The 14,528-nt window shown below is 39.8% G+C and overlaps 1 protein-coding gene across 45 annotated transcripts in view; it reads right to left on the bottom strand.

Annotated features, from left to right (window-relative positions):
- The window catches only part of ehmt1b (euchromatic histone-lysine N-methyltransferase 1b), a 46,769-nt gene that overhangs the window by 12,902 nt on the left and 19,339 nt on the right, over positions 1 to 14,528 (bottom strand). For 9 of the 45 annotated variants that reach the window (NM_001172564.2, NM_001444028.1, NM_001444029.1 and 6 more), the window contains 18 exon segments: positions 85 to 239; positions 482 to 586; positions 2,155 to 2,256; positions 2,350 to 2,472; positions 2,590 to 2,696; positions 2,771 to 2,853; positions 2,942 to 3,142; positions 3,270 to 3,496; positions 3,668 to 3,811; positions 5,233 to 5,378; positions 5,894 to 6,037; positions 6,142 to 6,259; positions 6,399 to 6,467; positions 6,603 to 6,761; positions 7,126 to 7,289; positions 7,492 to 7,654; positions 7,811 to 8,298; positions 10,166 to 10,253. In NM_001172564.2, coding sequence (NP_001166035.2) covers positions 85 to 239; positions 482 to 586; positions 2,155 to 2,256; positions 2,350 to 2,472; positions 2,590 to 2,696; positions 2,771 to 2,853; positions 2,942 to 3,142; positions 3,270 to 3,496; positions 3,668 to 3,811; positions 5,233 to 5,378; positions 5,894 to 6,037; positions 6,142 to 6,259; positions 6,399 to 6,467; positions 6,603 to 6,761; positions 7,126 to 7,289; positions 7,492 to 7,654; positions 7,811 to 8,298; positions 10,166 to 10,253 — 2,786 coding nt within the window. 45 annotated transcript variants of the gene reach the window in all.

Consider the following 14,528-nt stretch of genomic DNA (forward strand, 5'->3'; position numbering starts at 1 on the left):
GGTTGTAAATAAGCCTTGGCACTAGACTGAAAGGATGCAGGCAAATCAATCTTGATTGATAAAACCTAGAGGAGGTTTACTCACTTTACACAGTCAAGCCGGCCCTCTCGCGACGCTATATGCAACGGCGAGTCTCCGTGGATGTTCATGGTGTTGAGATCACACTTGGCAGTCAGAAAGATCTCGGCTATTTCCACGCAGCCAGAGAAAGCGGCCCAATGCAGACAGATATTCTCCTCCTAGAATGAAGATTGAGATTTGTAACAGATTTATGCATTTATTTTAATGCCATATCAGCTGCTCTGTCTGTATCCAGTAGATGGTAACATTGGTAACAAATAGTCAGTTTATAATTTACAATAGTTACTGACTCCTAACAAACATGAAACTATGAAAGTACTGAAATTGTGACAGAAAGAATACTACAAAATATTGTTAAAATTCAGATTAATGTGCAATAATTGAGAAGCAGTACACACACCTTGTCTCGTATATTGATATCAGCCCCTTTGGAGAGCAAGAGTTTCACTTGGTCCACATGTTTGTACTCTGTGGCCCAAATCATGGCTGTCCAACCTCCATCATCCTGGGACAAATAAAATGCATTACATTAGAAATCTTGGTCTTTTGGACTCCAAGGCCTCCCATTGCCCACAATATTCAATGCGACTCTAACTTGAAGCAATATAGGATATACAATTTTTTTTTATGACAATTAATATGTGATTAAATATTTTAGAGATTTGAGTAACAAGGAAAATGCATATTTATTTTTATTTTTTTAAAGTGTATTTATTACCTTGTATGACTTGTAGTGTAGAAACAGCAATTTCAACCAACTGGTTACTAGAGAGCTACTGGTGTAGGAGCCATAAGTGTGGTAATATTGCTATATCATGTCTTTTCTAGGGTCTATGTTGATTGAATGTATTTTTTGTTCTATTGTCCGTCCTCCCCTAGTGGTAGATGCATGCATTTTAGTATGTCCTGTAGGTAGCCATCTTAAACAGAAAGTGATGTGGCAAAAGAGACATTTTTGACCTGCATAGCAGCACTTACAGCATGTCACTGTTTTGTCTTATTTAGAAGTATTTATGTTTTGTTACAATGAACTAGTCTTCATCAAAGAGTCTCTGCAGCACTGTCAATAATACTACTGAATCGGTTATAAACCAAATGGTGAAATGCCACTAAATTATAAAACAAATAAATACATAAGCATTTGCTTACATATTAATGAAAATATTAAAACAAAAACTTTGAAATTAAATTATGATGAAGATATTTCTTTTTGATTGTTAAATGACATCTGTTAAGACTGCTGCTCACAAGAAAAACTCATTTCACGAGGTCTAAAACTTTATTTTAAAAAGTTTTAAAAATTTAACTTTAACAAAATTTAAATTTAAAAATTTAAATTTAACTTAAAAATTTATTCATTCATTCATTCATTCATTTTCCTTCAGCTTACTCCCTTTATTTATCAGAGGTCGCTAAAGCGGAATGAACCACCAACTATTCCAGCATACGTTCTACACAGCAGATGCCCTTCCAGCCGCAACCCAGTACTGGAAAATGGTCTAAAACAGTGGTTCTCAAAATTTTTTTACCAAGTGCCACCTCAGAAAAAAATATTGCTCCAAGTAGCACCATAATGACCTGTTAGCACAGGGATATAAAAACACGGGATACGACCCCAACAACTATTACAAATATGGGGAGGAATTTAGCTTCAAATGATAGAATACATAACAAACATTAGAAAATTAAAAATAAAACAAAAGGTTTAGCCTATTAAAATCAATTTACTAATCACATCAGTGACATCTTACACATTAAAGGGTTAAAAGTGTATTTTTTTTTACTTTCGCGTACCACTTGAAGGAAGCCTGTGTACCACTAGTGGTACGCGTACCACAGTTTGAGAACCACTGGTCTAAAACATACAGCACTAAATTCCAGAATCATTAAAATAAATCAAAACCTCTGAGAAACACATTACCAAGTTGTTGATGAGTTTTTACCAAAATGGAGGCCTACTGATCCTAGAAAAATACCCAGATTTGTTTGGCAAATAACTCAAATGGTGAAAATCCCCTAACACCCTCCCACATTCCCAAAACATTACTACAAATGCAAGAGAAAGTTAAAAACCTGGCAGTTAATATCAACAAGGCCTGCAGAGAGCAGATGTTGTACAATGCTGAAATGCCCGTTCTTAGCAGCAAGATGGAGACAAGTTGATCCTTCAACATCCTGAAAATAAAAAAATAAAAAAAACAGGATGTGGTCAATATTTAAACTGATTATTAAATAGGCTTATCAACCTCCGTGCTCGAGGCTACTGACCTTGTGAGAGACGATGGCTCCGGCCCGCAGAAGATATCGCACAGTTTCGAGATGGTTGTTCTCACAGGCCTCCATCAGAGGCGTCCGCTGGTCCTCATCACACATGTCAAGGTTGGCACCAGCCTGAACAATAAGGTGGTCAATTTTCACTAATTTGAGTTTCAGGTTTAGAATGACTCGAAGATGTGTAAATGATGATTTTTTTTAATCGCTGGTAGATTCATTGGCATTTGTCCTTACCTGTACCAGCATATGGCAGACATCCTGATGACCTGCTTCTGCAGCAACATGGAGTGGCGTCCGTTTGTTCTGGCTCTCCATTTTGAAGTTGGGATCAATCCCATCCACTGAGAATAAGGAAAAAAGATATCCAGCACAGAACAGACAACAATGAAAAAAAAAAAAAATTCAGCTCTCTTACCCAACATTAGTAGGACCTTCTGCAGCTCCCCTTGTTTGGCAGAAATGTACAATTGTTTTGGGTGAAAACGAAGCTTCTTGGGCCTTGAGGGAGTAGAAATGGATTTGCTAATTAACCAGTAAAAGTGAAAAAGGTGCTAAATTAAACAGTTGTAATAGATGGTTTTCTTACTTTTCAGCATCTAGAGCCAGCAGGACACTTTGCAGAGTTTCTTTAGGTGGTCCTGGTGGAAGTGGAAGTCCAGGTGCAGCTGCCATCGCTACAGACCTGGCTTTGGAACCCACAAGGGACAAAGATGTGTCCTGTGATTCTGAAGGTTTGGGTAAGGTGCTGTTTGCTTTTCCCTCTCCAAGTACAGAGAGCCGAGTGGACCTTTAAATGATCAACAGATCAACTTAAAGATAAGATGTGAAAAAACAAAATGAACTACATCCTACAGGAATGCAGTTGCAGGAAGATGTTGTAAAAGGCTACATAACATTATTCAGCTGGCACATACCCTCCAGTGGTAGTGTCCGCTTTGCCCTCTGAGGTGCTGGGTATGCAGGAGCTATGGGTGATGGGTACAGTTGACGTTGTATCTGCCTTGGCAATGGTGACCTCTTTCGCCTTGCTGACTTCCTCTCCACAATGTGGACAAAAGCTCTGCCCATTAAGTACCGAGGCACAGGTCCGATGGAAGCGGTGGGAGATGTTCACCTCTGGCTGACACTCCATGAAGGTACCCTACATGATGGCCACATGAAATACCTTTAAGCGGTTTGCTGAAATGTAGCTGAAGTAAAAACTCAGTGGATATTCAGACACATGCAAGATTCTTGGCAATCGACTTGTCATGCTGTCACTGACACCCAATAAAAACCTAAAATGTTCTCTTGGGTAAAGCCAAAGACTCACGGCTCTGCAAAAGAAGCCACAGCCAGGGCAGCACTGATGCTTGACCATGCCTGTGCGATGGTCCTCACACAGAACCAGCAGTTGGACAGAATTTGAAGGCCTCATCATCTCGTGCTTCAGCACTGCACTCTGACAACGGCTCAGCTACTCCCAAAACAACAGAGAACCAATTATAATAGAGTTCAGAACCTTGGCTTTTATATAAAGTTGTACTGTAACATGACACATGATGTTACAAAAACTGTAGATTTCAAATATTCCGAAGTTAGACGATATGTGTCAAACTCAGCTCCTGAAGGGCTACGGTCCTGCAGACTGATTTGTTCAAACCACCTGTTTGGAAGTTTAGCTGTATCTAGGGGTGCCAAAATTAGGTGGATTGTAGAGAGGATAATATGGACAACTGTCCATAAAATGATTGCATGAAAAACGTTTGAGGGGGTTGCTCAAACGTAGCTTAAGTAAAACTTCTGTAGCTTTTAGGACAACTGCATAGTCAATAAATTATTGGCCATTGATTTGTCATGATGTCATTGAAACTCAACCTAAAAGACCTAAAAGTTTCTCTTGGATGAAGCCAAAGACTCACAGGTCTACAAAGAAGCCACAGACTGGGCAGCACTGATAGGATTGTAAGGATCCATGGGTTAGAACAATTCCAAGGGCCCAGATCAGAAAGAGGGGCTGATGCAGAACTTATACAGAGAGAAACCCAAAGAACTTGATCTTGATTTTAGATGGCCTAAGTGAAAATGGAATCTAAATAATGGATAGTTAACAAACCTTTGAATGTATTGGTCAAATGTGTCTGTTATAAAAACTCTGTAGCTTTTCCAGTGCTTGTCTTCAGTCAAGAATTTCTTGGTCATTGACCTGTCATGTTGATACTGAAAGCCAATCGAAGACCTAAGACTCCTGGGCAGCAGACTCCTGGGCAGCACTGGCTTGTTTGCTTGGTTTGATAAATCTAGCAGCGCCAAAATTGTAGAGAGGGATTAGATAACACCAAGAGACCTGATCAGAGGAGATGCCTGAAACAGGACCAAACAGGAAATCCCAAGAAACATGATCACAATTTTAGGAGGACTGAATAAATATACCGTTAAGTGGAGCAGAACTCACAGTGGTCCCCCTGATCAGGTGTTCAGGTTTATCGAACACCTCATGAAATTAAACCTGATCAAATAAATTGAGTAAATTGTCCGGAACAAGGTGACCCTTTAGGAACTGAGTTTGAGAGCCCAGAGTTAGATCAATCCTTCTGTAACTATTTCAATGCAAAATACTTCACCCAAACTTTGTTCAGATATTATATAACAGAGGTTCTCAGCTTTGACCCTCAAGGTCCACATTCTTACAGAGTTTGGCTTAAACCCTAATGAAACCTACTTTAAAAAGTCAATCGACATCTTCAGGATTACTAGATACTCCAAGTTAATTTCATTTACAATGTGGATTTCCAGAGTTACGAACCCCTGGTATATAACAAGATGATGCATTCCTGAAAATGCAAACACTGGCACAATCACCATAGTTCTACATATCCACATGAGCAACTATCTCACCTGGCCGTCAATGCTCTCAGTTGCCATACACTTCCTGTCCGCAAGCGTGAGGATCTCTCGACTCTTGGGTGTCTCCATTCGACAGCTGCATAGAGGCAGTTCCTGCACCATGTCTGCATCTGTGCTCTGCAATGACCCTGAAGCAGCTAAGAAACACCACTTTTAAGAATCTAATATTCATGAGAAGCCACCATTTTTCAAACATAGGTGGGACAAAGTCAATGTTACATCATATCCATTCATATATCCATCAGAAATATTTCATAGATGCAGCCATTAACGCTTCTGATATGGATTTCTCTAAATGCACGCAAGACCACCAGAGGGCACCATATCTGCTAGAGTGTTGATGACTCATTTGATCCAAGATGGAGGCTACTGCAAAGGCCTGACATTAATCCTCCTCTGAAATTCATACTAATATAACATTCTTCAAATGCAATGATTGTAACCCCTTTGAAAATATCCAAAATAAAACATGACTTCTGATCAGATGACATAACATTTAGACATTTAGAAATGCAAACAACAAAACTTTAAGGGAAAAGAAATTCACATTATTTAATCAAAACAAGACATCCATTTACACCTCCTCACATAGATTTCCCCAACAAATACAATTGATACCTTCCCAATTTAAGCAGGACAAATTTGGTTTCACCTGTATTTTGAGATGTCAATAAGGCTTCCTGTGCTGCTAGATTGAGAGAGTCTAGAGGGACTTCTTTATACTCCTTTCTGTGAGCAGTAGGGACTGATGGGGCGCTCTGGCTTTCTGGCCGAGACTGGATCTCCGTTACTGGAGCTAGGATGGGACAGACATAAAGAGAATTGTAAATGAAACAAATTAAAATTTAAAGTGCTGCCCTACACCTGATATTTCAGGAAAACATGCATTTAAACTCTCACCAGAAACCTTGTCCGTTTTTGCTTTCCATTTCCTCTTGCGTTTCCTTGACGGTCGGAGCCAGGCATGATCTCCTTTGGCTTTCTTTTTCCATTTCTTTTTTAAACTGGATTCTGAACTCTGAAGAGGATAGACGTAAGTCACAGTCAACAAATGGAGCAATACAGATCTGTGAAACTGAAAAACCTTCCATCTAAATTACTCCTGGTTATTCGAGTGTCCTTTAACACTCAATATTTGAAAACGTTTAATAACTCACCAAGTCTGATTCATCCCCTTCCTCTTCACCTTCACAGTCTTGTGACTCCTCAGACTCTTCTTCCAGGGGCTTGTGAATGAAAAATGTACAAATAAACATTGAGCTATTTTACCTCTAACATACAGATTCAGTGTACAAGCCATTTGCAATCCAAAGGAGTGAATTACACAATGACCAACACTTCCATTTCTTCTGAATTCCCACCTGTGAGATCGAAGGTATCCTAGGTTCCTCATGTGAAGCTTTGGCTCCATCTTCTGTGACTAGCTCTTCTTCATCCTCTGTGTCTTCCCCTTCCTCTGACTCCTCTTCATCAGACTCATTATCCATTTTCTCTCCATTCACACGCACAATCTCCTTTGGCTGTTGTGAAGTCAGAACAGAAAGACTGGCATTAGATATCCATGTTCCAATGGCTTCCAATGGCTTCCAATGGTTTCCAAAACAATGGTAGGCAATTCGTTCATACACCGAATAGCAGTACTGGTGTGCGTTCCCTTATAGAAAACAATGTGTATGACTCTAAAAAGCATCCCATGACAGGACGTGGTGCTTTGAGTCTGGTGTGCGACCCCCTGCAGCTTTCTGAAGTACAGGAAGGGTCAACCAACATGCAATACAACATTAAGAAAATATTACTTCCAATCAAAACTCGCCTATGCAACTCAGAGGTAACTTTTAATAACACAGTAAGAAAAGGTTTTAATTTGGTGGTTCAACTTCTGACCTTAGGGTTGGGTGGAGACTGGGATATCTGCTGAAACATCTCCAGAACTGTGCGTTGTTTCAAGACTTTGTTTTTCTTCTTGGGTACAAGACTATATGTTCCCATCTTTCTTTTTTTCTTCCTTGATACGGCTGCTACTGAGGGAGAGACAGGTCTGGGTTCAACTGTCGATGCATAAAGAGAGAATTCTGGAATACAGGTCATTTCAAGCATTATTTCACTGTACAAGCAATCATACATCTATGTAAAAACTGTAAAAAAAAAAAAAAATTGTGAAAATTTGGTACTGCCAATATTTTTAGTAGAGTCTACATATAAGTAAACAAAACATAACTAGATACAAAGAAAGATTAAAGAGCGTGTAACCTATTTGTGGCTTGGCAGGTGTGGTGTTCGGTACAGATGTGGCATCAGTTTGGCTTTGAGGTAGCTGATTCTGGATTAGAGATGGCTGAGGCTGCACTGCCTCTGGTTTGCCTGCACTGTCATCTTTTACCACGACTGGCTCTTTATTTTCCCTGTTCAAAAGCTGAAGAAGGAACACAAATGTGATTAATTGTATCCATGACCATGATTCATGAGCAGACCTAAATAAAGGCCAAAACAAGGTAGTGGTGAATGCGCTTTCATCATGACTAGTGCAGCTGATGTAGGAGAAATTTTCATGGCAGTAAATCCTCATTACCTTTAGTGTCTGGTTTGAGGCCGGCCTTGACATAGTTTTCCGTGCTCGATGTACTGTTGGTGGGGGTGTTTTTGAAATGATGCCATTTTTAGTCTCTGTTTCTGCTCGTCTCTCTGTTAGACTTAGTCCTTGGCTTGCACCACTGTTTGAAGAACCCTGGTCTAGAGATTGCAACACTGAAGGCGGTGAGCTTTTAGTCCCATGCCCCAATGTGGTACCCCCAGTGGGGGACCAGTTAGTCCTGTGAGGGGCTGACACTGTATCTTCCTTTACTTTGCTTAGAACATATCCATTACTGCCTACTTTTGAGCCATGCGGTGGCTCAGTTTCTGATAGCCCATTCTCCATGGTTGAGGGTCGTGCTGGTGACCCTTGTGTAGAGAGGTTCTGTTCATTTCTCTTTGTGTCCATATTTTCATAGGTCCCATTCTGCTCAATGGCCTCTCTAAGAGGGCCTGTTCGCCCATCCTGGTGATCATCATCTCCTCCTATGTGGAAATAACATTAACAAAAAAAAAAGATTACTTAATTTCACAACCTCTAAATTTGCAGGATTGGTTTCAACAGAAGTTGGCACATCCTTTAGGCCAAGGGTGTCAAACTTGGTTCCTGGAGTGCTGCAGCCCTGCACAGTTTAGTTCCAACCCTGCTCCAACACACTTAAGCTGCGGGTACACTTGACTTTTCTCCCCATAGACTTCCATTCATACCCACGCAAATGCGTCAGACCGGAAACACAAGGTCATGCGTTAAGCTTGGTGAACTCTGACCAGCGAAATTGTATAACTTGACTGCGTGAGACTAATCGAGGATCAAAACATGACCTTTCTGGACAGAAATTTAAAACATGGAGCAATCGCTCGCTTTTTTTAATGTCTAATAATCTTGTTTAATCCCGCCCCTTTTCGCAGCGTCGTACGACAGAATTTCACACACACAAACTCTAGTGTGACTGCAGCCTTACCTGTAGGTTTCAAACAAACCTGAGGACTCAATTACTTTATTCAGGTGTGTTTAATTAGGGTTTGACCTAAGCTGCTTGACACCTCTGATTGAAGCTGCGGTCACTCTGGACTTTTCTCTCCATAGACTTTTATTCATATGCACATGAATGCATTAGACCGGAAACGCAAGCTTGTGCGACAAGTTTCACAGTTTGCTACGTTGCAAAGTTCAAGCTTGGTGAACTCTAACCTGCGAAATTGCATGACTTGACTGTGTAAGACCAATCGAGGATCCAAACATGACCTCTCTGGACAGAAATTTAAAATATGGACCAATCGCTTGCTTTTTTAAATGTCTAATCTTCTTGTTTAATTCCGCCCCTTTTCAAAGTGCCGTACAACAAAATTCCGCATTCTCAAACTCTAGTGTGACCGCAGCTTGAGGCAAAAACAAAACATATGCATGCTAAGAATGTACGAGTAATGCTGAGTTCAGACTGAATGATTTTAGCCCGATTTTAACTCACCGACAGCTTTTGAGAAAATCGCAGACAGATGCCTGAAATCATAGGCAAGTTGGTGCTCGTTCACGTGAGTAACAATCACACAGAGTGAGCTATTAAAGACGTGATCTGAGAGAATCGCAGATGAGTCACTGACACTCGTGAGATATTTGGCATGCTAAATATCTGGCCCTGTTGCCAATTCAAAAACATGCCATGTGAATTATGTTGATTGAAAATATCACCTACAGCCAATGATAAGCAGCATCCGCTAGTGAGGGTATCTGCAATCCAGCGGGAGGTTGGGGGAGAAGTTAAAAGTGCTTATTTTCAATCTATTTGGACCCAAGAAATGGAGGAAAAACTAGTGGAAATTTGGCAGGAACCTCCATGTCTGTTTGAAAACACAGGTGTGCAAAATAGCCCACTAAAACTTCTTTCTCATTATGTAGTTAATAACAAAAGATATACTGTGTGACCTTGCGTTGTTTCCATGTCACTTCTCGCATGTGTTTGGTTGTGAGACGTAGTTTAAGAACCGAGACAAAGTTGTCGGCGATTCTTCCTATACTTTGAAAATCATGCAGTCTAAACCTGGCACAATGCACAATATATATATTTAATAACTCAGTAAATTCTTCTAAAAATAAAAATGCATTATTTAAACTGTATACAGTAGCTCTTTCATTCATAAATCTATATGTAGGGCTATACGGTTTAGATCAGATAAAATATTTTGTAATGTTGCTTTGCACCCCAAAATTTAATTAAAAAGAATTAATAAAAAACAACAATAAATAACTTGGATATATTAACCTACAAGACATTAAGAAGCTAACCAAAATGCAGAAATTAAATAAAAGTCAAGATCAGCATAAAAAATGCTTAATAACAATTTTTGTGTTTACCTTCTTCTTGATCACTGCGAGACTCTTTTGTCCCCTCGGACTTCATGGTTTCCCTCTTGCCTGAATTCCCATTGGCCAAACTGGAGGGCTGAAAACAAGCACACAGCTGAATTACTGGGTTTCCATAACATACGTAATGTCATGGGAAAAAATGTATTTGTAAACCATGAGTAATGATGAATAATACATCTTTCAATACAAGGGTGACAATCTTTCAATACAGTGCGTGAAGCCAATAAATAAAACTTCAGTACAAGCTAGGCTGATGACAAGGATAACCTGCCTCAAATGATTAAAGTGACATCAGGTATCAAAGCGAATCAAATTAGAGTTAGGATCTAAATTAAATGACCCAGTGTTTTCCAAAATAACAGAAAATCATTATGGCAACTGGCAACAAAACACAAACACTGACGAGGAAGAAAAAAAAACATGACCTCCCTTTGGGAATGTGAGAGGCTTATCCCACAGGTTCAGTCTGAACAACATCCGAAAAACGAGGACTTTGATTGGCTGGGCTTTGAGCTGACAGTCAATCCTGAGTCGAGTAATAATTTTATGAGACTTACCATCTCCCAATGCACTAAGCCAGAACTTATTCAACAAAATCCCTCAGAATCTTTCAACTAAAACAGCAACCAATAATAAGTCAAATAAATATTCATCTTTATTGAAAATTACCCAGTCGTGACCAGGCTGAAATGTTATGCCATCATGTCATTTATAGCAATAAGAACAATATGAGAGCATGGACACTGAGGCCCAGCATCCCAATTACCTTCCTAATTGCCACCGTTTTTCTCGATCACATTTTATATGTTCTGGTTGAATCAGCCACTTTCATTCCTGACTCCAGGTTCACCGGAAGTGCACAGTCGGATTCAAAGCCTGATAAATACCATGTGGAATATCTCTCCTGCTACGCTAAGTAAACAACAAATCCCTGCTTCAGCAAGACTTTTATGATCTCTCTGCAAAAAAAGACAGACTTGTACAAGAGCAGACCTCAACTGACACACCAAAACATCAGAAAAACTATGACAAAAACTGTTAGTCACATCAGCCACATCCCTAAGATCACAACTAAAGAAACCATGTTCGAACCTCAAGTCTTGTTCCTAAAGCCAAAGTATATTATCTACAGGTCTGGGAAGTTACCTGAGATCATACATTATCCTTTGAGCTACGACTCAACTTACAACCACATCCTAGGAAGCTACGACAAAGCTGCAATAATGTCAGGTGATCATCAAGAACTCCAGCTTGACCCAATTGACCTAATTTGTCATTAAACTACAAGTTTCAAATGAACCCTGGAGGCAAAACAAACAGCATGAGGTGATGATACACTTGTTGATTTTTTATCATCTAGAAGCAAAGACAGACGTCCTCAAGCCATGCAACTACTGTAAATAGGTGCATCCAGTCTCACTCACATACCAGCCTCAAACTACTGGAGTGAATCTCTGCGGCCAGGCTCAAAAAGGAAGAGGTAGGTCACAGGGTGCAGTAATTACAAGCAAATCCAAGCTTTCTCCCAACACTTGTCCCCTCCCCCACACCAGCCCCGGTCCCCAGACCTCATCTGATTGGCAGACACACCAGCTGCCTTCCGTTGCACAGCCAGAAAATGTCTGCCGCTCGTTGGAGCTGCTCTTGCAACAAAGGAGGTTGTGTGGCTTTCTGTTCCTCTCTCTCACCAGCAGGGGATCCACTTCATAATAAGAGTCCTCTATTTCCCTGACCAAGTCAGGCAAGATCTGCCCCACTGACATTACAAAAGCACCATCACACCTTATCAAATCAGCCCCACGTTGACTGTGGTTAAACTCCAAGGTCTGTTACGTCTGGTCGTTCTGTCTCAGCTCTGTATCTGCATCTCTGATGCAATCACACCTTGGTGTTTACAAAATGTCAAACAGAGTTGGGTGTACAGGTTTTTTAAAGAAACAATTCCTCGGTCTAGAGCAGCGTTTCTCCAACCTTTTATGTCTTTTGTGCCTCCACTACCCCATCAGTGAGGTTCAAGTATCCATCCACAGTAACAAAACCCAATTAACGATTAATTTGTATAGTGGCATGCAATTACCATCCCATCTAAATTTCTGTCATTAGAAGAGTAAATCTGCTTCTGTCTTACAACTTATTAGTTTAAGTTTGTTTAATAAGCAACAATGCGATATTAAAATCCGATGAGAGTTATAATGTAGTGTATTTGTTGTCCGTTTAATGGCTGTAATACAGCAAAATCTAAATCTTTAGAAGCAAAAGACAGACGTCCTCAAGCCATGCAACTAAAGTTGTGCATCCAGTCTCACTCACATACCTGCCTCAAACTACTGGAGTAAATCTCTGCAGCCAGGCTCAAATAAGCAACAACACATTCATAAATTACTGACAAAATCCTACTGGATGAATACAAGTTATAATGTAATGCATTTGTTGTCCGTTTGATGGCTTTTTATACAGCTAAAACTAAAACTTCCAGGTGCCTTATTTCAACTCTTAAATATCCCTGGTTGGGAAACACTAGCTTAGATTGCTTCAGAAATTGGTTTATAGCATATATTGCATTATATTAGCAGAACATTTTGAGACATAGAGAGAATATCTGAAAATCTCAAGCAGCAAACAGCATCCTTTCATCTTGACACCTGAAAATAGGCCTTGAGAAAGAGGACCTCCAGTTACAAAGAGAAGTGGTTTAAAATATTAACCGTTAGTTACCAAAACTAAGTCCATTTTATATGGGCTGGCACAGTGTTGTTTCGTCCATCACAAAGGTAAACTTATACTGATCAAATAATCCCAGCCAATTAGCCAGATAGACTAGATTATCTTTTTCTCTTCTTTGGTTCTTACATAATTAGCAGACTTTTATGCTACTATATAGTTTGTTTATTTCCCTTAAAGAAAACAACTGCAGAATAAAGTAAACTGTATGACCTCTTGCTAAGTCTTGCTTTGGGATGATGATGAAGTGCATTAAAGACCAAGTACTGTGTACAAGTGTCACATCTAAAGTGAACTTGCGCGCATGCACAAAGTTCCCAACTACTTCCAGACTGAAAACCAGTGTGGATTTTTGAAGTTTAGAGTTGCCTTAGTGCAGGAATATGAACAAATTCAAATCTGTAGCTGATTGTAAAAACCTGGCACCATCTCCACATTGCACAGGGTCACAGATGTTCTGACCCAATAACCCCAGCTTGCACAATCTGATGCACTGTCATTCCTAGCACGCATTGCTGTTTTGAGTGCAACCATTCACAGCTTCTCAACATAAAGAACTTGCCACAGCCGTATTTGAAATGATAAACAATCAATAAAGCTGCATTTTGCCATTTGCCATTCACAGACTCTTCCAAACTCGATCCATGTCCTTTTATGTCATAAACCATCATTCCAAGTATTACCTCCAGTGATCTCTTCATTGCCCAAACAACTGCCAAGCAGACAAGCTAAAGAGGATCCCCAAAACCAGGTCCCGAATTCCTCTCACTGAGAAAAAAAGCATTCGAGTATGATTACCCAGTTGTTTCCCTGGATCTCCCCCTACTGGCCAAAGAGGGAACATTCTCAGTAGAGGAAAAAGAAGGGAAGTGCCTTCTGGTCCTTTCCACCATGTTGTAACCACAGTGTTTACTGATACGACGAGCCAGACAGAGAATGTTTTCACTGTATATGGAGAACGGGATTGGGATTTTGGTGGACTGGGGATAGGTAACCAGCCTCTATCTGTTGCAAGCAACATATGTAGAGTTTATTTTAAGATTCAAGAAATAATTAATGCTTTAATTATGAACTGAATCTCTATTAAATAACTCGATTTAATACAGCTAATATGAAGCAAAAAAATTATATAAACACACACATGCACAATTTAGTTTATAAAACTACACTGGGAGCCAAAAAAAAACACTTTAACATCCCCAAATCCATGATGTCAATTTTCCTCATGAATAAAATACCTGCTATAATACAGATTAAATCTGCTTAGCGTTTTATCAAAAGCTGGTTGGGATGTAGTTTTACACTCTAATGACCTATTTCAATGTCCACAGAGAGTACAAATGCACTCTTTCTTTTGAACTCTCCAGCAATAAACAGGTTTTTCCATTCCAGATGCATATGATCATCAACTCTGATATCTGCTTAGAGTTAACCAGCCATCTAGTGGGATTTTAAACACTTGACTTTAACAATCCAAGATGTTGATTCAGAGGTAAACAGGGGTTTGTTTCATGCTGTTCAGCAGCAGCCATCAAAATGCAAACAACAAAACTAAATAAGACTTTTGTTGACTTCACATTCCTAATAGCTTCAACACAAACTGCAAGCCCAAAGTGCAATGTCTTAATGA

This window comes from Danio rerio, chromosome 21, assembly GCF_052040795.2.
Source record: "Danio rerio strain M-AB ecotype USA chromosome 21, GRCz13ab, whole genome shotgun sequence".
Lineage (NCBI taxonomy): Eukaryota > Metazoa > Chordata > Actinopteri > Cypriniformes > Danionidae > Danio > Danio rerio.